Source organism: Crotalus tigris, unplaced genomic scaffold (genome assembly GCF_016545835.1).
Source record: "Crotalus tigris isolate CLP2741 ecotype Arizona unplaced genomic scaffold, ASM1654583v1 scf7180000017771.5222438, whole genome shotgun sequence".
NCBI lineage: Eukaryota > Metazoa > Chordata > Lepidosauria > Squamata > Viperidae > Crotalus > Crotalus tigris.
Genome location: NW_024096622.1, coordinates 3,162,861 through 3,187,052, shown reverse-complemented (window position 1 = coordinate 3,187,052; position 24,192 = coordinate 3,162,861). Strand labels below are relative to the sequence as shown.

The 24,192-nt window shown below is 39.3% G+C and overlaps 1 protein-coding gene across 1 annotated transcript in view; it reads right to left on the bottom strand.

Moving 5' to 3' along the window:
- Nucleotides 1-24,192, bottom strand: part of CNIH3 (cornichon family AMPA receptor auxiliary protein 3) — a 75,406-nt gene that overhangs the window by 27,578 nt on the left and 23,636 nt on the right. Inside the window, exons 2-3 of the mRNA XM_039341705.1 lie at nt 14,029-14,097; nt 10,905-10,952 (exon numbers count right to left, since the gene is read on the bottom strand). Of these exons, the coding sequence (XP_039197639.1) occupies nt 10,905-10,952; nt 14,029-14,097 (117 nt within the window). The remainder of the gene's footprint in view (nt 1-10,904; nt 10,953-14,028; nt 14,098-24,192) is intronic.

Below are 24,192 nucleotides of genomic sequence, written 5' to 3'. Positions count from 1 at the left end.
GATAGGAGTCAATTCTACTGATTTTTTGGGATTCAGGATAGATGCTCAAGGCAGTCACCCTTCTGATGCTAAATTAAAGGCCATTCAGCAGGCCCCAAGCCCTAAGTCTAAGGGCAAACTTCAAGCCTTTTTGGGCCTTTTGAACTTCTACCATGCATTTCTGCCAAATAAAGCTGCAATAGCTGAACCTTTGCATAGGCTCTTAGACAAACAAGCCTGTTGGCAGTGGACCAAGGTCCATGAAAACAGTTTCAATGAGGTTAAGGCCTTGCTTACTTCTAATGCTGTGTTAGCTCACTTCAATGAGCAACTACCTGTTTGCATTGCCTGTGATGCTTCTCCATATGGAGTAGGGGCAGTTCTTAGCCATCTGATGGCTGATGGGACACAGGTGCCTGTGGTTTATTTTTCTAGAACTCTGTCTTCTGCTGAGCGTAATTACGCTCAGATTGATAGGGAAGCGCTAGCCATTTGGCTGGCATTAAGAAGTTCCATGATTTCATTTATGGCCGTCACTTCACGGTCTACACTGACCATAAGCCACTGCTGGGGTTGTTTACTACTACCAGACTCCACACATCCTGTCTCCTCGTATGATGCGTTGGTCCATTTTTCTGTCAGCATATGACTATTCTTTAATTCACAAACCTGGAAAGGAAATGGGCCATGCTGATGGCTTAAGTAGATTACCCCTACCAGTTTTGGAGTCTGACCCTTGTCCATTCAAGAATTGCCAGAGTCTCCCCTCAATGCTAGGGATGTGGCTGCAGAAACTGCCACTGGTCATTAACGCGTGTTGTCATGGGTGTTGTCAGGTTGGCCTGACAAGTGCCCTGATACTGAGTTCCAAAGTTTCTGGCATAAGAGGCATGAGCTGTCCACTTTCAAGGGTTGCCTGTTATGGGGAAGTAGGGTAGTAATCCCTGCCTCACTGAGGTCTAGAATCTTAATCTTTCTACATGAGGGACACCCTGGGATAGTCAGGATGAAAGCACTTGCGTGCAGCCATTTGTGGTGGCCTGGCCTTGATAAAGCCATCGAGGCCCAGGTACATGGGTGCCATGTGTGCCAACTGTCCCGGCCTGAAATGCCTCAGGCCCCAGTTCATAGGTGGGAGGAAACCCTAACACCATGGTCTAGGGTACATATTGATTATGCTGGGCCCTTTCAGGAGCAATTCTTCCTGGTTGTTGTTGATAGCCATTCTAAGTGGCTAGAGGTTGTTCCTGTGACCTCCACTACTACTGCCAAGACTATCCAGGTGCTGAGAGGTATTTTTGCAGCTCATGGCCTTCCAGATGTTCGGGTTCAGATAACGGTCCTCAATTCACTTCTTCTAAGTTCCAGGGTTTCTTCAAGCCAACCTGGTTCTCCACGCAACTTTGGCTCCTTTCCACCCATCCACCAACGGGATGGCTGAGCGTATGGTGCGCACCACCAAGGATGCCCTCAAGAGACTGACTTACGGTGACTGGAATCACAGGTTAGCAGACTTTCTTCCTGCACATCGCACCACACCTTGCACATCCACTGGGAAGAGCCCTGCTGAACTCTGCTGAGGTCGCTGGCTCATTACTAAGCTGGACAGACTGCATCCTGACCAGGTAACATCTCAGGTGCCACATCCATGGGCTCCAAGGTGGCTTCACGTGGGCGATCCAGTTTGGACTCAGAACTATGGGCCTGGTCACACCTGGGTGCCAGCTGTGGTCTGCAAGGTCTCTAAACCTCTTTCCTATGAAGTGTCCTTGGATGATGGCCGCATTCTTAGGCAGCACATAGATCAGCTGCGTGTGCGGCTGGACTTACATCCTTCCGCTCCTGGTTCTGCGCTGGGGGGGAGGAAGGTCATATAGTGTATTTTGAGGATCAATGTCAGCAGCCATTACAGGCAGCTGAGGAGTACATTGATTCCCCATCCCTAGATTCCACAAGTGCTCCAAACAGGAATTCATGGGGCAGAGAATTATTCCACACACCCAGACGTACTCCAGCCAGGGAGTCACCCCGGGGGCATCCACATATTCCACACAGAACCAGTAACACTCCAGACAGGGAGACTGACCGGGGGTATCCACAAAACTCATATAATGCACAAGAACTGGCAACACAGCAAGGGAGCAGGTTCAATTCTGCAATAATTCCCAGAAGGAGGTCCTCTGTAAGGGGGGCAAGCAGAGAGGCTGCTCACCTCAGGCACCACATAGGGGTCCACAGATTACAGGGGGCCTGTAGCCACTCTGGATTATCCCCCCAAGAACCATGGAGGCAAGGGACAGTGCTCCCAAGAAGGGTCCATTGTGGATCCGGGGACTACCACCCCTCCAAGATATGTGGGGTTGAGTGTAGAGGGCTCAACCAATCAACAGAGGGGCAGATCAACCAGGTACGGGGGCCAGCAAAGCCCTGACCTACTGAGCCTGGCAGGTGAGCAGGTAGGTCAGGCAACAACACCAGGGTCTCCTGAAGTAAGTGGCCATCCATGTCATGGCTCACCAAACATAGTGGGTCATGGACTGGACCCAGGGAACTCTCCCGGTCCGAGGAGGTCGCAAAGGACCAAGGGCCCCCCCTAAATATCTTTCAGACTTTGTAAAACTGCTCTCCAGTTATAAGGGGTACTACCCTTAAGAATACTGTAATAATGTATTTTGTTTTGGTTATGATTAAGTGTCTTGTAATAAGGAATCCCTTCCATACTTGGTTGTCAGGGTGTTCCAAGCTAGGGGGGAGGGATGTTGTGTTCTGAGCCTGCAGATGCAGGCTCGGGACGTTGCAAGGGTCCTGGGCTTGCAAAAACTGCCCGGGACCAGACTAAGTGGTGCTGGCTTTGCATGCGTGCACAAGGCACGAAAAGGACCTTATTATGTAACCATGTTGTCCCGGGATCTGGGCATATAAAAGGAGGCCTGCGTGCCTCTGTTAGTTGTTGGAGTTTTGGCTGAAGTACAATAAAGACTGTTGTTCTACAGAGATGTGTCCTATTCCTTCACCTGCGTTTCAAGGACTTAACAATTGTGTCATCTTGGATTTGGGAGTAAGGAATCACATGCAGCCAATGCATGATCAAGAGGACCCTGCTTATTTGTAGTTTCAAAAGCTTTTGACAAAGTTTCTTACTAAAAACAATGTAAAAAAAAAGCTTGACAGTCATGAGATACAAGTAAATATCTCTTCACTCCTTAACCAAGCATTACTGTAATTGGTTAAAGAACAGATAGCAGGGAATGAAAATAATACACCATTCTTGCAAAACAGATTTAAAGCATGAAGCTTTTTGCATAGGCATCTGTACAAATGCTTTTTAACTTGTTCATAAATAATCTAGAATTTTTGTTAAGTTCGTAAAAACTATGCAATGGCCTTTCAGGACTTTGCTCAGTTCAACTTTAATAGCTTAATTGCCTCCTATGAAATCATGCACAAATAGCAAAATTTGTTGTTGCAGCAAAGTAACAGTAGAGGTTGTGCTGCCCTTGGGAGGGGCAGGGAGGCACCTTTGAGTGCCGCCTCTGGCATGCAAAAACTGGGGATGCAAAAATGGGCCACTGTGTTGCAAGGCGCAAAAATGGCCACTGCCACACTGTGGGGTGCAGATACAAGGGGCTACATCATGCAACAACGGGGCAGGGCTAGTGAGTATCACACAGGCACTAGCCCTGCCCCATTTACAGTGCAAAATGCTTCCCCCTCCTTTTTCTTCCAGTCCAACAATGGTTGGTGAGTTCTGCTTTACCACCTCTATTCGAGCTTGCTAGTCGGCCATTTCACCTCCTTTGTGCTGGGTGGGGCTCCTGCTCCAGGCGGTGGTGGTGGCCTGATGGACCTGCTGCTGGCAGTGGTGCGCATGCCAACAGAAAGGGCTCTGAGTGCCGCCTCTGGCACGAGTGCCATAGGTTCGCCACCACTGCCTTAAGAGAACACTAAGTTCACTTATTTCTTTTCTAATCACTTTTGGAAATTGCTTGTTAATTGCTTTTCAGCTATTACAAACCTTTGAATCAACACATTTTATAACAGAAGTCCCAACATCTGGGCTCCGGCCCACTACCAGGCATGGCCTATTCGGAACCAGGCCACAGAAGCAGCAGGCAAGTATGCATGCCCATGCATCTACACTTGCACGAGCAACATGCGAGTGTGCAAGGCTCCATTTGTGCAAGTGTACGAGTGACAAGTGTGTGAGCCACTGCTCAAGCAAATGGAGCTGCACATGCACTCACCAGATACTTGTGCAGAACCGGTCCCACTCCTTCCCCCCCCCCGCCAGTCCTCAGAAAGGTTGGGGCCTGTTGTTTTACAGCACCACATGAGTTTTATACATTGGTTAGCAAAAGAAATTTTAAAGTTTAAGCACTTAAAAATGTTTTGGGAAATAAACAGCAAAAGAATGTTTAAAAGTTAGTTTTAGAAAGTTATAAATGAACTAAGGGTCCACATAAATTTAAAATAAGATTTTAGAATTAATTACTGTGTTTCCCCAAAAGTAAGACCTACCCCAAAAATAAGCCCTAGCTTGATTTTGGGGGGGGACCTAATATAAGCCCTACCCCACATAAAAGCCCTAGTTTTGGGGCAAGGCATATGCCTAAAAATCAAGCTAGGGCAGGGGTAGGGAGGTAGAGTTTACCACTGCAGCCAGGTCTCCCATGGATCAATACTTGCCTTGCCAAAAATAGCAGCTTCATTCTGCAGCTGAGAATGGAACTTGGCCTGCATTTCGCAGTCAGAGGCCTCTCCAGAAGGCCTGTGTAGCCGAGAACTGAGCTATGGATTGAAAGGTCTCTGACTGCAAAATGCAGGCTGAGCTCCATTCTCAGCTGCAGAATGAAGCTGCTCCTTCTGCTGCAGAAAAAGTGGGCCAGCTGGATGGGGCTGTCGATGTCACTGCTGTAAGGTGAGTGGAAAAGGCACACACACACACACACACACACACACACACTCTTCTGAAAATAAGATCTGGTGCCTCTTTTGGAGGCAAATAATAATAATAATAAGACCGGGTCTTATTTTCAGGGAAACATGGTATATATATTACACAATTTTTCTCATGGGAAATGGTTGTAGGAAATGCAATATCAAGCACCAGAGAAATCAGGAGTTCCAGATAGTTTAAATGGATATAAAGATTTATTGGAAGCTTAAGCTCTCTACAAGAATCTGAACTACTAACAGTCAAAGAAATTTGGTGGTAGATAAGGAATTCAAGGTGGGCTGGACTGAGATCTCTTGTGGTCTTGAAGGGACTCATGACTGATGATGTGTTTGATCCCTCCTTCAGGCGCAGCCTGATCATCTCCTACACCCAAGCAGGAACATTGCACAGTGTTATGTTGCAAAATCTATTTTTAGAACAGAATGATTAATCAAAGCAGAACTATCATTGCTCAGAGTCATTGTTCATGTTTATAAAAGCAGACAGTTTTTCATAAAACGTTTAAAATATATTGACTATAGACTAAAAGGTTATTTTTATTAACAGTTGTTATCCTTCAGTAATTAAATGCTGATGAGAACTTCAGATAATTTATTAAACACCAGTCCACACAACCACTGTTTTCCATAGAAAGGATAGAAAGCCTCTGCCTTTGGGTTAGCTGTGGGTAAAACAGGTTAAGTCAGGATTTTAATTTTAACTTTGGATATTTCACATATTTTCAGTTTTGTTTGTAAATGTGTTAGTTTCTTGCAGAGTCTCAAACATAGCTGGTTTCATGGATAAATGTCCCAATCCCAAATATATTTAAAACTAATAATATGCATTAAATTCTATAGGTGTTGATTTCTGAATAAGCATGCTCACCTGAACATAATGAATTAAAGAAACCCTTGAACCCCTAAGCAAGCATTAGCAATACAAATAATGAGATTGGATTTCACAAGTGAAAAAAGAGAATATTTGTAGCTCAGGTTGAAATGAGAGGTCCTTGGTTCTCTCTGAACTTGGTTGTTAGCTTGTACAAAAGGAAATAGAGCATCTATACAACATTTTCCAACAAAATGGATATCCACACAACTTTGTCAAAAAAGATCTGATCACTCAATCCAGAATTGTACAACCAACACAAGTTGTAAAAGTAGCACTGCCATCAAAAACATTTCAGAAACCACCAACAGATTATTACAACCACATGGAAACCCTCCAAAACATCCTAAGTAAACCAAAAGACTCAGCAGCCCCAGAAGTCAAAAACAGGAATCATCTACAACATAAAGTGCAAAGACTGCAACATTCACTGTATTGGTCAAACTGGCAGAAGACTAGCAGAATGCATTCATAAACATCAACTAGTATTCAGAAGACATGATAAAAAGTCCTTAATTTCAGAACATATGGACAAAATTAACCATAGTTTCAAATGGGAAACTGTGATCACCCAAGATCAAGCCAAGTCCAAAAATGCTAAAGACTTCCTGGAAGCAGGGCACTCTGACCTCTTGGCCATCAATAGACACATAGACATAAACAACATCTACATACTGTGCAAAAGAGACAATCAACAAGCCAAAAAGGGAATAAAAAGACCAAAACACTTTTCCACCAGCAATCAATGCCCTGATAAGCATTGAGAGTGCAAATAGAGCAATAAAGAGAGTGAGGGACTTGGAGGCTAAATCCTATAAAGAACATTTTAAAAAGTTGGAATATTTAGCTAAAGAAGAGAAAACTAAGGGAAGATGTGATAACTGAAAGTATAGATTTATTTTCCATAATGCCCAAGAATATGATAAGAATTATTGTTGAAAGTTTTACATTGAGAGAAACTCGAAATAAGGAGTAATTTCCTGACCACAAGACCAGTTAAAAAGTAGAACAGCCTTCCTCACGGAATCATGAATGTTTCCTTGGAGATATTCAAGCAAAAATTAGACATCTATTTGTCTGGAATGGACTAGAAGATCTCCAAGATCCTTTCCAAATCTATAATGTCTTGAGTCAGGGAAAAGAAAAATAGCCATATTAAAAGTCTTGCAATTGTGCAAGACAGACAGACAGACAGACAGACATTTTAAAAAGAAGAAAGGCACACAAATATTTGGCTATTAGAGGTGGCATGAGGAGCCGTATTATAATGGGGTCAGATACCTTCAGGGGTTGTTAAAAGCTCCACGTGTCCTAAATTTTGTTTTATTAGTAGTGTGTTCTAATTGCTCCCCAAAGCTCTGCTGCCAAACCATGAATGCCTCACAATTGCTAAGGAGGCAAAAAGAATCCCATTCAATCACTTCTTGAATTATCCTGTTTTCCTTTCTTCTCAAAGCAAAAAATCTCCACTAAAAAGCAGCTTATCAGCAAAGAAAGCTGCATTAAGCAATGTGTTTATGAAATATATGCTATCCTTTATTCCTTTGAGTATGTTGTTTCTACAGTTTTAGTCTGTTTTAGCCAAGAGCTGCCATTTCTGCTATAAGGATATTTAGACTCGAAAGAAATTAAAGGCTGATGTCAGCAAGACATCTCCATGCTTGCACAAATATTAATAAAATGATCATGGACTGTTGCTAGCTTTATAAAAATTGGGTCACAGCTTAAAACCAAAAGGTGGCTGAGCAAATAACAGTTACATTATTTTTAGAAGAGCTTTGACTTCATCTCAAAACTGAAGTGATTGGTGGTACCATCTACAAGGACAAGAAGCAGCTTGAAGCCCAATGTAGAATGCTAGGAATTGAATCTTGGAGTACAAGCCACTATGAGACTACATTTCTTCAATAATAAAATAATGTAGAAGACTACACTTCTACAGAATTGTAAAGATTATCAAACATATTGTGCAACTCTAACAAGACCTTACTCTATTGATTAAACAGATATAAAAATGTTGAGCATATTTGAATATACCTGTCTAATTACGAAGAATAAAGCTAAGAGACATATTCTAAAAACCAAAGACATAAACATGGATAGAATCTCTACTCATTTAATACTGAGTCTGCCATTATTCATATTGAAGGTAAAGCCAACCAGGGCATCTTAGCCCCTTCAATCCACCCATGCAGAGAACAGAGTATCTCAAAAATAGATTTATCTAAATCCAGTAAATTCTTCCACAAGTAGCAAGAAATTAAACCCATAATGGGGCATAAGGAGAATGGTCTGTGCCCAAGGCAAACATCTCAGTTGGGGCAAAGCACTAATAATCCTTTGCATTTTTTCCTACCATTGTGTAGTTGTCTTGATTTTTAAAACTTATATATGAGTTTTGTCATTTGTCATTTCTTTCTTCCCTTCACAAGCAAAAGGAGGAGGCATGATGGAAAGAGAATAGAGCCCACATATATCATGAAAGTATAAAAATTCTTACGGCTGTGTTTACATACCCAAATTTTTACCATTTCTTTTAAAGAATCCTGTAGAACAAATATAATCTAAAGAAAGGATATGTTTTGTGGTACAAGGAAATATTTGCAAGCATACAGCATAATATTTTCTTGCAGTTTCTAAAGGTAAAAAATGTTTCTGATATATAAAATGCTCAAAGAGAGGTGGAATGAGAGTGGAAGGCATTCCACTTATTTTCAGTTATATTTGCATAGATCCTGGGTTTTCTTTCTAGCATGTTTATGACAAGACACATGTGAATAAGAAAAAAAAAATCCAATCAGTGATTTTTTAAAAACAATCCAATTTATTTTTTGTATATTTTAAATATGTTATGTATATGGTATTTCCTCCAATTTCCACACATTTTTTTCTCAATTCGTTATTAGAAATTTGGCATGTTGGCCAAGACTGTCCAATCTGTCCAAGCAATATGTAAAAATGAATGCAAAGGCATTTTCAAAAGTGCGAAGGGAAAGAGCATTCTTATACTGTTTTTCACTGCAGTTATATAAAATTGCTGTATGAAGCAACCATATAGAAAAATGGGTATTAAAGTACACTAGAGAAGAAAAGAAGGCCATTTACTGCTTAGCCAGTTAAATAAATAAGGAAAAAAGAAATACGCCTCCTTGCAACCCTTTATTTCATTAAAAAAAAAAAACCACTTAGCTTTCAAGTTCAGCTTCATTATATTACTAAAAACCACAGGAAAAAGGGAGAAAAAAATCTTCTATTTTCTTCAGACCATGCATAACACTCTATTATATATATATATTGTCCCTTTTATTATATCCCAATTTTTCTACATGAAAAGATGTGTCATTTATCAAGGATCATTATACAATCATAGATCTAAATACAGAAATGTAAAGTTAGATGCCAGACACCAATTATGCTTCTAAAAGTTGTAAATCAGTGATTCTCAACCTTTCTAATGCTGTGACCCCATAATACAGTTCCCCATGTTGTGGTGACCCCCAAGTGGGTGTGGCTACCAATAAGAGGGAGTAGGACAGCTAGGGAAAAGGGAAAAAAATGGCGGACAGCATGGTTTGGTGACCCCCGTGAAATGGTCATTTGACCCCAAATGGGGTCCCGACCCACAGGTTGAGAACCACTGTTGTAAATTGTCTTTAAAATGAGAGGATTTGATTGAAGATGATGTTCCCAAAAGTTCATTTCTTTTTTGGATGTTGTAGACTAAATGGAAGTCCCTTGTAGTTAGTGTCATTCCTGTTTTGCAAAATTCATAAAACTGTCAATTTTCTATTTGATTACCATTTATAACCTTCTCAAGAAAATGAGTAACCATTGAGAATGCATCGCTATTGACTTCTAGGGAAGAACTGGCAAACTGAAGTTACTCTGTTAAAAACGTAGCTGAAGCCTGCAGCAGAATGAAGAGCCAGCAAGTAGTCTAGTTCTTCTCACAAGGAATGGATCTGAAATCATCCACAAGCACTCTTCAAAGCTGCTCCTTACAAGGAGGTCAGAAGACAGCGGTCTCTGGTGTGTTTAGAGCTCTAGAAAATATGGCAATAGCTATCCAACCCATAGTTGGAGCTTTGAAGGACACTGGGTTTGCATATTTCATTTTCTAATCATTTTCAGAAATTGCTTGTTAACGGCTTTTCAGCTATTAGGACCTTTGGATCGACAAACTTTACAATTCGAGGTAACTCTCCTTTATTTATTAGTGAAAGAAGATTTAAATAAAAATTTAAAGACTTAACAAATTATTCTGGAATAAACACCAAGAATGAACAAAAATTTGATTTTAAAAGTTACAAACAAACTAAGGGTTCCAGATAAATCTGAAATAAGATTTTAAAATTAAGTATAAGAATCTTTCCTGTGGGAAAATATTTTTATTTTGAATTCTTTAAAAAAAAATTGGGGTCCTTGAAGGTTGGACACTGAACAACCTAGAACAGACATGTCAAACTCGCGACATCACGTGATGTCGCGCAACGTATCGGGACGGTTTTGCCATTGCCAACAATGGGGTGGGTGTGGCTTCTGGATGACACTTCTGACCTGACCTAGAAGGAGCTAAAGATGACAATTTTAAAAAAAGAACATTTAAATTTTACTTACTAATGCAGAATGACTAATACAGGATGGAGTAAAGATGGATTATTTGACCAAGGTTAAAATAGATCTGTTGTTATCTCTGATAATTTTAATGAACTTTTGGGTGGCATCAGGACTGAAATGATGAGGTTTTTAAGGATTAGTTTATAGATGAGAGATGTGATATGGGAAGAAGAGATCATCCGTTGTATTTTAAGAGGAGGAGATAAGTTAAAAATTGTTTCTACTATATATTGTGATGAAGGGAAGTCATTTATATATTTCTTTTATTTTTTATACTGTAGTTTTATTTTTTCTTTCTTTTCTATTTTTTCTTTTCTTTTTCTTTCTGCACCTTCTATTTTTATATATTTTGGTGTATTAGTTTTTATCATAGTTATTGTAATTTTAATAAAATTACTATTAAAAAAGAAAATGTATTGCTGCTCATAAGAACATGATCGCTTGCTTCACTTCAACAAAACCAATCTGTATTAATTTTTACCTTTCTCAGAAGAAAGCAAATCCGTTCAATGTTTCTCAACCGCTCTCTCTGTCAAAAGAAAGTGGGGAAAGATGGAGTAAAATGGTACAATTTAAGAGATCTAAAATTGAACAACTAGTGTGAATGACCATATATTTTACCTGGTCTAGAAGAAAGTCTATAGTATACTAGCCTCTGGTATAATTTGCATGGTAGTGCCTTAGTTATCTTCTGAGATCATCTAAACCAGGGGTTCTCAACCTTGGCAACTTTAAGACTTGTGGACTTCAACTCCCAGAATTCCTCAGCCAGCTTTGCTGGCTGAGGAATTCTGGGAGTTGAAGTCCACAAGTCTTAAAGTTGCCAAGGTTGAGAACCCCTGAATAAACATATTTAAATTCAATTATATCAAATGTTTTCACTTTTGCCAAGGCAACTGAAGTTAGTCCCAGATCTGAACCACAACTCTCAGCATATTAGAAACTATTCAGCAGCGATTGGATGATTACAAATTTTCTACTGCAACTTTAAAGATAGCAACTGATTCCTGGAAATTCATGCATGAGATAAAATAAGGAGCCTATAGTTTCATGATATATAAGATGAGCATGCTTCCACAGAGTGGACAAACTATGGAAGACAGAAACAAATAATGCTATTAAAGAACATTATGAGACAGAAGCAAAGTGTGTGTTTTGTGCAGGCACACTTTATCTTATACTTTCTCCTTATACTGTGAAAGTGTCACCTTATTTTCTCAAAATATGGTATATATGTAACAACCATCATTCTTGCATGATCAGCTGGTATTTTCATGCTGCCTTGAAGTAGCTAAGCTTTTATTGCAGAGTTTAAAGGTAAAAATGTTCTCTAAAAGGAAAAAAATACTTCCTTAGGATGTACAGTTGGCTAAATGAGAGATCAGCAAAATCTTGAATTGTGGGTACTTTTCTAGAAAAAACTTACTTTTCTAGAGTTGGTGTTATAGTTAATTATAATTATCATATTTAAGCATACAAGATCTACTATCAATTACATCTTAAACTGGATCACCTTGGGGCTGAGATTTTACAGAATTGTTTTCCCATTACATAATTTGAGCAGATGCTACATAGCAAACTGCAGGCCCATATCTGGGGGTGGGGTTACCACATTTCATTCAATTGAGAGGTATAGCCCTGTGCCCTATGAGGAAAGTTGCAAATCAAGTCACTCGCTTCACTGTTTTAGATCCAAGTGTGATCTGTGGCAACTTACGTTTAAAAAAACCCAGCAACTGGATGACTAAACACTGAGACTGCACAAAGCATTTGAAAGAGAGTGCTTTGCTAAGCACATCAGAAATTGCAAGGCCCCCATCCTCAAAATGTTAGAGCAGGCATGTAATTTGGAAGGCTTGTTCAGCTCCTTTTCCCTGGCTGTCAACAAGTGTGTATGCATGTGCAGCTGCTTCATTTCATTGGTAATTCCAGAGAAAGTGTAGTCAGCATATGTACACAAATATATAGATAATGAGCTGCACAAGCTTTCCAAAGAACACAGATGCTTTACTCAATGAAATTGTGGTGCTTCACACAGCTTTAATAAAAATCTATATCTGAAATATTTGAGTGCTGCTGTCAGTCAGTGAAAACAAAATTGGGAGAAAGGGGAGAGATAATGATCAGTGGAAGGCAATTTACAAACCTCACTAGTTTGTCATTAAATTATTTAAGTACAATGAGAAAGCCAGATTTCCAACTGCATGCAAAAACTATGGGAAGACTTAACCTCACATATTTCCACTTCTCTTTTCATTTCATGAATGCTAGACAATATGTGCTCACATGTCAGAATAAAAAATATGATGGGAAGATGCAGGAGAAGTCTTGCCTGGTTTATCATGCAACAGTTTGAACCTGTTAGACCTGAGGAAGTGGACAGGTTCTTCAGTATTGTAAGCTCTGCCACCTGCTTTTTAGATCCATACCTCACCTTGTTTGGCAAAGTGGCCTGGGAGGTCTCATGTTAATGGGTTCTAGGGAAGATTGATTCTTTTTTGAGTGAGGTTGTTCCTTTATCTCTTAAGATGGCCTTGGTTCACCCCTCCTCAAGAAACCATCATTGGATCCCATCATACTGGACAATTTTTGTCCAATGTCTCTGCTCCCTTTCTTGGGGAGGGTGGTGGAGAAAGTGGCTGTGCAACAGCTTCAGAGGCATTGGGAAAGTGGATTATTTGGATGCTTTCCAATCAGGAAAGGAAGGCTGAGTCAACCTCAAGCCCGTCAGGATCAAACTCCAGACTGCTGGGAGAGTTAGTTATGGAATATCTTCTGCGTGAAATTATGTGCAGATACTATTATATCTCTTTGTATTTATAAGGTCAGCTAACATACATTTCTTCTTCAGGCATGCACATCTAACGTTATATTGTTATAGTACTATTATAGTGTGTTACTCTCTCATAACCAATATTATTTTGCCTTGTTTTTATGTTTTTTAAAACATTTATTTCTATATTTTTATATTGTTAGCCATTTCTCAACATTCAACATTCAGTAAATAAGAAGTTAGTATTAAATAATTGTATCTAGTTCATCCTGCAAGAAACCATGGTTTTATCTGACCTCCAAAGGAATCTTTCTCAACATTTATTTATTTATTTAGCTTTTTCTCAGAGTCTAATGAAGACAGTGGGGCCACAAATCCTCCTTGAGAAGTGCACCTATAAATTATGTTTATTTAAATCACTTCTATAGAAAGTATGTCTCCCAGAAAAGAATTACAGAGCATTCAGCTGCAGCATGCAACCAGCATTAAATACCTTAGCCAATTATAGATTGCATGAATCAGCCTTTAGTTTATGGGTTTTATTGCAGGAACTTTAATTTCTGAATCAGAAGTAGTTATGTCAAGACCAGACTCACTACATTTACATATTAAAATAAAAATCACTTATAGAAGGTTGGACAGGGAAATCAAAACAATGGCAATCAGCTTGCATATGGTTGCCAAGAAAACTATAACGGCCTGTCCATGAAGGTACAAGGAATGGTATTTTTCAATGCTTATTAAAGATCATAAGATCACATTTAACATTATATTTTCAAAATATAATTTTCATTAAATGTTAGTTATTATTAAACCAAAGAGCAGTACTTACCGCATGTGTTGGGTTGCACTGGTCTATAGGACTCTTGAAGTCTGTCTTTAGCTCATCAAATGCAATAATCTACAAAAAGCAAAATTCAAACCATTATGCTACTTTCAAATTTGTGCTTTTAACAATTGTTTATTCTGTCCTGATGTGGTGAAAATTCTTCACGGCAGCACACATGATACTATCTGAATAAGATATTTTTTAGCTATAAAAGTCTTACATATAAGAACTGCTATAATACCAATTGATAGTTTAATATAATATCATTTGAGTTTGCTCAATATTTTTGTAATAGTGATATTGGTTTATATATTAAGTATGTTTTATATTGGTTTATTGTGGTATTGATAATAGTTTAGGGCAGGGGTGTCAAACTGCTGGCCCATGGGCCGAATGCATCATAGTGAAACCGCACTCATCCCATTGCCGGCAATGGAAAAAAATTGCAATACGTTGTGACACGTCACGTGACATTGCGAGTTTGACACTCCTAGTTTAGGGTATGCTAATGGATACTAGATATTGGATAATATCTAGAACTGTATCTTATTTTTTTATTCACAGTGCAAAAAGATTTGAATCCTGAGCATGTATTAGAATCCTGCATTTACCTTCCAGGGCTTAAAGCTCTTTTTAATATAATTTGCATAGATATCTGAGGTAAAACTTTGGTTGTACTTGTTGTTTATTGGCCGAAATGTAATGAAACTGACTGTTATGACCCTCCTAGTTACTAATCTATATATGATCTCATTGTAACTAAGGCTGATAATCTAATCTACGTCTTGTATATCTATCTAAAAATTGCACACAAAGCCTCAAGTGACCATAGCCATGATGGGGAATGAGGATAGTACCAACTGGCAGTCTAGCACAGCCATCACATATGTAAGATTGTGATATGGAATGCAAGAGGTATACACAGTAAATAACAAGAATTAACATATACAATGTGTGAAAAGAAAATAGTTCCATTGTATTATAAAGTACCGTATATGCCGGCGTATTAGGCAACCCGGCGTATAAGACGACCCCCGTCTTTATCGCTGAGTCGCCTTCCTAGAACGTCATCTTATACGCCAGAAACTACCAGTATTTCCGGCGTATAAGACGACTCAGCGTATAAGACGACCCCCATCTTTGGTGCCGAGTTTAGTGCTTCCGGAAGTCGTCTTATACGCTGGCATATACGGTAACAGAAAAAAGGAATGATGTAACAAATTTAACTGATGTTAGTTTGATTTTGGGGAACAGGGTTGATGAATATAAGTATAGCAGTGAAGGTGTAGATTTAATTATGAATGAAAGGGCTAAAATATATATAAGAGAGTATGAAATAGTGTATTCAAGTCGTGCATATACAAATTATTCTAAAACATGTTTGGTCAGGCTAGAAAACTGAGGGAAATAATGAAAGATACAAAGAAAAGAAATTATGAATGCAGACAGATTATTATTACTGGTTTTGAGGGTAAAATGAATCTGACAGAAAAAAGTTTAAGTAACTAATGTGAAAACGGAATGACTGCAGAAAGAGGAAATACAAGAACTATATAAAAATGAAATAGAAGAAATATTAGAAGAAATTTCCACAGAATGTAGCCAATTATACGTTTTTATTTTCTCAAAATTCTTATAAGATTTATGTGAACTCTGTAAGCACTGATGGAAAGAATAATGATAATGGAAACTCATCCATTAGTTTGCATTATGCCAAAATATGTTTTATTTTTTAATTAAAAGAAACAGAACAATTAAAAGTCAGGTGCTTAATGACATTAGAGGAGATTTTGGCAGGAATATTAGTGCCTATCAGGATTCTGTTCCCTACTTTTGTTCTAAACCTTTGCTAGAATGTTCTCCATTTCCTGTGTTTCTCATATATGAGGAGGCAATGAAAAGAGAGATGAATTTACTATGTTTATTAACACCAGCTTGGACTCTGACAAAAGAAGTTTAATATATTGCAAGGAACATGTCATTATTTATCATCACTTTTAGTTGACTCCTTCTTCCTAATAAAATGACTTACTCATGCAATAGTCAACACTATTCAGTTAGCTTCTTGATTACACATCTGCTGCACATAATGTATAAAGTGGCATTTGGCTATCCTTTGTTATATGCTAAAGTCCAATGGCAGACAAATCTTTGCATGACAGTGTCCCCAGGTTTGTTATTTGAGCCGAATAGGAGTAAATTTCAAGGCATGATTTACTATTTCCATGATCCTATAGACCTTTTTCTAGCAACCTGGCTTTGGCTTACCTATAATTGCCTGCACTTTAGTTTTTCCTGGTTTAATTATATCCTTTATTAGTAATTTCCTAGATATTACAAACAGATAATGTGTTTGCTTTTTTCTCATTTTTATATTTGAGGAGCTGGCTGTTTCTGATGAAGATGATGACGCTGTTATCCATTTAGCTGAGTCTGATTTTTGGCAATTCTGTGGGCCAAGTCTCTCCACATCTTCTGATCTTGTATTATTTCTTTGAGTTTTTCTATGCTCTGGCTAGTGTCAGCTATAATGGTGTCCAGCCACTGTGTTCTTTGATGGTTTGGTTTCTTTTTACCGCTAACAGGCTTTTTCTAATATTAGTTTTATTATTTGTTTGTTTATATTTTATTTATATAGCCACCCCTGTCATAATAATGATTCTGTGTGACTTAACAACATTTAAAAGTAATATAAAACTATGTAAAATGCAGCAACACAAACAAACTAGAAGAACTGGAATGGGGATCAGGTTTTTATTCTTTGGTGGCTCTCAAAAGAATGCCATCCATGGTTTATGGATGCCTTCTATCGACTGTTCCATGATGCAATAAAACACTTCAGGAACAGAAGTATTTAAAGGTGCATCAAGGATACAGCATATTAAAAGTACATAGGCATGTGTTTTCTTCATCCAGCATCTGTGTCAAAACCTGACTGCATCTCCCTGGACAATATCTTTGCATTTGGAATCTGCTAAGCATTCTACTCGTACTGGGATGTAGCAATGCTCTCTTTGAGTCTATGTGAAATGTATGTGTCTGAAGTGACTATAATATATGACTTCAGGTATGTAGTTACTAGATATAGTTCTGGATTAGGCTTAAATCTATTATAATCACATACTTAATACTTTGGGTTCCAGGCAAAACCTTGGACTTCCATTGTGACCAACCAATGAGTTCTTCAATTTGACAAATATATTTTTTTGTTTCTGTTCAGTCCAGTTTTGTTTTCATTCTGCAGTACTGATAATTTTTTCATAGCACGTGCTACTGGTTGTGCATCTTAATTAACAATAATGAAACAACTTACTGGGAGACTAGAACTATTACAAAATAAGTAGATATGAAGATGTCTTTCTACACCAGTGGTTTTCAACCTGTGGGTCGGGACCCCATTTGGGGTTAAACAACCATTTCATGGGGGTCGCCAAATCACACTGTCCGCCATTTTTTCCCTTTTCCCTAGCTGTCCTACTCCCTCTTATTGGTGGCCACACCCACTTGGGGGTCACCACAACATGGGGAATTGTATTATGGGGTCACGGCATTAGAAAGGTTGAGAACCACTGTTCTACACTGATTGAGAAACAGGATAGACAGTTTATAATTTGTAACTTGTCAGATTGTAGCCCCAGGTTGTTTCTTGTGAATTTAGTAGTATTAATGCATTTATATTCATAGCCACCCAATGTAGCTATTGGGTCTCATTATGTGATTTCAGATACATGCATTATATGACATAGGCTTCAATTTGTTGTAGTCACTCTTAGCAATTAGATTAGCTTGTACACCAGCATCACTCTTATAAAAAAATAGGGATATTGTTTAAACCCAGACTTCTTTCTGTCATCTAATCTTATCCACATTAATTTAGCTTATGAAAAAAATCATATTCATAGTCCTTTGACACTTCTATGTATACTTCTTGAATTGTTTTGTTGTTTTGTGCATAGTAACCTTGTAGCTATACTTATCATCTGTGACTCTTATAGGTATGCTTCATTCCTCTTTGGCTGCATTGTTTACATACACTTTGCCCTGTTTTCAAATGTTTTTGCCTGCTGATAATACCTTTGCTAGGATCTATGTTTCAAACTAAAGTCAAAATATATTCATGTATCAGTTACAAAATCTTCAATTGTCTTAGTCTCCCTTTGAAGGCATAAACTCCAGGTAAATCTATAATATATTTCAGGTATCTTCATAGTATATAATATACCTCAAATTTTGGCAATAGGGCTTAAAGTTATTTCTTTCTTCTTCAAGAATGTGACTGTATTATACATTACTATATTACACATTAAGGGCATCAGTTCCACCAAACACTGTTTCAGGAAGAGTGCTATTTTCTTCTTGAACTATTCTGCATGACAGAGAAATACAGCATAAAGCACAAATACAATATAAACCTTTGTTGAAAGTATCTTGATTGGCTTTCCACATTGCCAGTAATATATACTTCAATTCATAGAATAGCTGAAATGATTTTGGGGTAGTTACTACTCAACTAACATACAGAGGATGTTAGTCTCCAATAGCTCCTGAGAAATGCTCCAAGGGCCTGCTGACCTTGCACTCTCTGTTATTTGACTGTGGAGTATAGGTAGTTCTTTGGCTCCAGTTGCACCCAAAATTTCCATTACTAAGCAAGAGAGTTGTTAAGTGAGTTTTGCTCCATTTTACAACCCTTCTTGCCACAGTTGTTAAATGAATCACTGCAGTTGTTAAATTAGTAACTTTGCTTGTCAGAAGGTTGCAAAAGGTGATCACATGACCTTGGGATACTGCAACCATCATATATACCAATTACCAAATGTCTGAATTTTGTTCATGTGACCATGGGGATCCTACAATTGTTGTAGTGTGAAAAATAATCATAAATTATTTTTTCCAATGCCATTGTAATTTCGAATAGTCACTAAATGATTGGTTGTAAGTCAAGGACTACCCGTAATATTACTATTTTTTTTTTTTTTTTTTAGCAAAATATTAGACGTTTTGGCCAGAGCTGGGCATCTAGCACACTATTGTTGCTGAACAAAGATCCAGCTTTACTTCTGAAATCCTGCATTGTCATTTATGAGGAGGCAATTACATAAGAGGTAAAAGGACTGTTTTTATAAAGATCAGCTTGGACCTGGAACAAAAATGAAAAATTACAGTGTTCCATTAGTCCCATAACATGAGTAAGTTCAATTTTGGGTAAATATCAACTTCTTCATGTTTCCCAAACCTTACCATAAAATGTTTTAGCTCATCACAATCCTTCTTGTGTTTTATGTTTCTCTCCTCTAGTCCCCTGATTTGAGGAACTCAACAATGCTATTTATTTATCCTTTTAATTTCTAGCTCTTGACTTCTACTTGTCAGCTTCATATATAATTCCATCTCTTACTTCGCCAGCTCAATGGATTTTTGCAAAATTCCTGGTTTCCATAGTAACTAGATTGCTTTCCCCCCCACCACCACCATAGATTTTAGTTTGTAGGTTGACATGTATAACACTTGTAAACTTTTGAGCTTTTTCACCAAAAGTATTATGACAAACCCAAGCATGGTATAACTTAATCACCCCCTCTCATTTTCAGCACAATTCAGCCTTTTAACAGATTTACCAGAAAAAGGCCTCGAATACCCCTGTCCCTTCCAAAATTTTATACCATTTCATTTCTGAGAAGCAGATTGAACCCTCTTCTAGTTCACTATCAAAATAGGTCCAGCAAAGGAATCTATTATTAAAAAACAGCAAAGGCCACTGCACATTTGCTTCCCTAAACAGCATCAGATTTTATGGTGTCATGGGATTATTTACAGCAGACATGTCAAACTCAAGGCCTGCGAGCCAGATCCAGTTTATAATGGGTTTAAATCAGGCCTGGAGATGGTGAGGAACCGGCCCCCATCACCTCAGCTCTCGCCCACCCCAGCCTGGCTGGGTGCTCTGCCTGGGCATGCACACAGGAGGCGGTGAGCACGTGGGGGCTGGAAGTGCCTGGCAGCAGCTGCAGCTCATTGGCCCCTCAGCCTCTCATTGGCTGACAGCAATGGCCAACTGGATATTAGCTGCGGTATCCAATAAGCCGTGCTCAGCCCTGCCCCACTTGCACTGCACTTACGCACCTTGAGGCTCTGCAACCCATGCAGTGCAGCTGGGTTTGAATGCCATGGCTGTCGGGCTGGCCCTTTAAGTGGCGGGTGGAGGCAAAGGTGTGGGGAGAGACATGTGATCTGGCTCGTCAGATGCATTGGGCAGCCACCCAGCCACCCCATCCCAGCCGCAGTGGCAGTAGCAGTAGGCAAGTAAAGGCAGACAGTGGGACCGCAGCAAGGCAGCCTAGCCAGTCGTTGTCACTGCCACATTGCAGCCCCTGCCCACTGGGCCTCCACCATCCAACTTCATCTTCTAGTTCTGGCCGCACACATGGGATGACCCTTCCACCCACCTCTGACAGCTCCAGCGAAGGGGAAGAGTGGGAAGTTCCCATCCCCAAGAGGCAGCTAGAACTCTTTTCCCTGCTCTGCCTTGCCTAAGCCCAGCCCCAGAACTGCCCACTGTTGGAGTTGGGATGCCACTGAGACTTGCCCTCTGATCCCATCTTCTGCCCCCTCACTCATTGCTTGACCACGCCCCACCTACACCACACTCGCGCACCTTAGGGCCCTGCAGCCAGACTGCTCCACCCTGCCACGTGCCTCACCTTGCCTTACTCCATGGCGGTCGCACTACCATCAGCAGCGGTAGCCTGATCCAGCAGGAGCCCACCCCCTCTGCGCTCCTCAAGTCTGGTGAAGGCAGCCTTGCCAAGGAGAGCAAGCACAGCAGCAGCCTCAAGGAAGAGATAAAACGCAGATGGATGCCCTTCAGGGAAGCAGGGTTGGGCTGGGCTATGGGGTCCCAGTGCCCCAGAAGCTCAAGGGCTGGGCAATTGCCATCTGCTGCATAGGGTTCTGGGCAACTGGAGGGACTGTCAACACTAACCGGGCACCCAGATCCTCCTCTGGTCAGGTCTGCATCCGGCCTGCTTTCTGCTCGGGCTGTGTCATTCTGTCGGTCCTGTGCTCCAAGGCTCGAGGCTCAGTTGTCCTTCATGGGCTGGCTCACAAAGTCAATTCATGCTGCTCTGCACTCCTGTCTCACTGCCTTTTGTCATACGGGCCAGCCAGCAGTAGGGCTGGAAATGAAATGCAGCACTCATGCCTGATGCGGAGCCGCAGCCTGGAACAGCCAGGTGCCTGGAGAAGGATAAATGTGCCCCAAGCCCTGGGGTGCAGGGCCAATGGAACGCCATGACCTAAGCAGAGAGAAGGCAGGGTGCGGACCTACCTGGAGGAAGATTTGGATGCTGAGTTAGTGTTGATAGTCCCCCAGGCTGCTCAGAGCCCTGGGCAGTGGAGGGCAAGCACCCAATCCAGCCCTTGAGTTTCTGGGGCACTGGGATCCCACAGCCCAGCCCAGCTCTGCTGCTTCGAGGGGGTGCCCAGCCCCACTTACCTCCTCCTCGAGGCTACTGCTGCTGTGCTCACTCTCCTTGGGGGATGGCAAGGTTCCTCTGATGGATGACACTTTGGCAGTCACCCTGGTCTCACTTTAACCAAACTAAGGCTGTCCTTTCACTTGAAGAGGCAAAATTCTCATATGTATGTATAATAAACTTAGCTGCCTCCTCTCTGGCTATACCTGGTAAGCTTTCTTCAGCAGATGAAATTCTACCACCCTGCCACACTCACTGCACATTGTACACATCCTGAAACTACACTCTCCCCAGGATCCTTGACCAGCAGCAGGAGGAGGAAGATAGCAAAGATCATCTGGGGGCAGAGGGGCCACTTGAATGCTACTCACAGAACAGAAATCTGCATCCCTACTTTTTCTAGTGTTTGAAATTTTAATTCAGAATTCTGGTAATTAAAATGACATACTGTTTAGAATGTGTAGGGCAGATTGTTAAAATAAGCAAGAAAAGAACAAGTAGTATTGTATTCGTGCTATGCTTACAATAAAACAAACAATTCTTCTCTTTATCTAACTATAAGAGCTTCCAGATATTATTTAGTGGTCAGTGGTGGTCTTCAAAATACTAAATATAAAATACTATGTTATCAATATTAAACCCATTATTTGATTCTCTAGAAATAAGCAGAATTCAAACTCTACCTTGTATCAGTACTGTTCTAATACACCATGTAGAACCCAGCATAAATGTTCATGAAAAGCTTTTATACAACACATGTCTACTTAGAAATAAATCTTATTAAATTCCATGCAGATTATTTTCAAATAGAAAGTTATATGATGGTAGCCATAAGCTGTATCTTGACATTCATACTTTTCTCTATCTGTATTTTTTACTGTCACAAATCATCTGAGTTGTTAAGCAATTAGACTCCAGCATTTTATTTCCTAGTCCACCAAGTCAATATGTCTGTCAAATATTTTTAAATGAACTGTATTCTCTAGAAGTACTGGTAAGTACATGCCCCAGTTAGTAATTCTGTACCTTGCTTCTTGATTCAGAAATCCTTACAATCCTCTATGTGGACCAGCATGGGTGCTTCACTTTTGGGGGGGGGGTTAGGAGACCACTTACTCATGGGTAATCTGCCAGAAACTAAAAACTGGCAATGGATGGAACTGAAACCAGCTTTAAAAAGTTTTAGAGAGGCACAAATTCATTTATCCTCCACTACACACAAAAAACCATTATCTTATGCTTTCACTGATGCCTAGAATTTTTAAGTAAATTGCAGGAGAACTTGCATAGCTTTTGTATGAGCAGTAAATTTTGCACATGACTAAAGATTAAAACAGAAAACAAATTAATATAGTAGAACTTATATTACTATTTAGAACATTCCTCCTCCTCCAAGTCTAATTTCTGTTCTTAACAGTTGTCTAATAGAACATACAGTTTGGTGACCTATTTTTAAATGAAACCAAGGGAGTTTGTCTATTGTTATTTATCTGCACAGGAAGAAACTATTGATGATTACAGCCACAATGATGTTCATTGCTGCATTTTAATAATTTCAGGATATTTGTTTTTATGGAAAATACAGAATACTTAAAAATATGAAATGCCCACACACTGTGGTTATTCGCTTTAATTTGGTAATTTCTAACTTGATAATTTTAACAAAATGGCAAGAAGCAGAACTTTTGAATGAACATTTTTAATTAAGAGTGCATATACCCAACTCACTTTTATTCCTGTAGTTTATATTTTAATTCAGAATTCTTTACTCCTGTAGTTTATATTTTAATTCAGAATAGTAGAACAAAATCTGAGCAACTAGACAGTAGGAGAAAATAAATATGCCTTATTAAAAATAAAACAACTAGTCATCATAGGAAATGAAACATCTCAAATCACTTCAAACTCTCGGCTATCTCTGGCCTTTCACTGGCTCCAATTGACTAGTTTTAACCCAATCCAACTGAATCATAATCACATGATATTTTAAAAGGAAGAAGATTGCTTGAGTTCTACAGTTTCATTCATGTAACTTTTTCATCCAATCTATTTATTAATTCCAAATTTGCAAAAAAATGAATATACAATAGAGTATTTGTATTTATTTTTACCATTTGCCTTAAATTTCTTCCCCCCAAAAATTATTAAGAGTTCCTAGTGTCATAGTCTCTACTCTTTATTATTCAGATTTTTATCTATTCTCCCACCTACATCCACTACATTTCTGTTTAATGCCTATATTGATATTACAGATACATTTTACTGACATGAGTAACCCCTGTAGGTAGAAGAAAGATGTAAAAAAACATATGGATACTTTTCTTAGCAGGAAATGATAAAGTGTTTATCTGGCTGAATGCATTAGTAATAATTGACCTACAGAAAATTAAAAATGAAAGGAAACCTATTAGGAAATTAAAACATACACTCCAGAATTTTACACAACGGGTAACATATGGAACAGCAGAAGAACTGTGGGTGGGACCAAGAAGAAAAAAAAATACTTGAAGAGAAAAACAAAAACTGCTGGGAAGTATATAAGGAAGTAGAACACAGTTCTCCCTAAACATGGGCCAATTTTGTTATCTACTTTCTCGTCATATTGCTTTGTGCTATTGGGATATAAAATTGAACAGCATGTTTCAATTTAATGAAATATGTTGGTGGCTGCTCAGCTTTCTTTTAATGACAG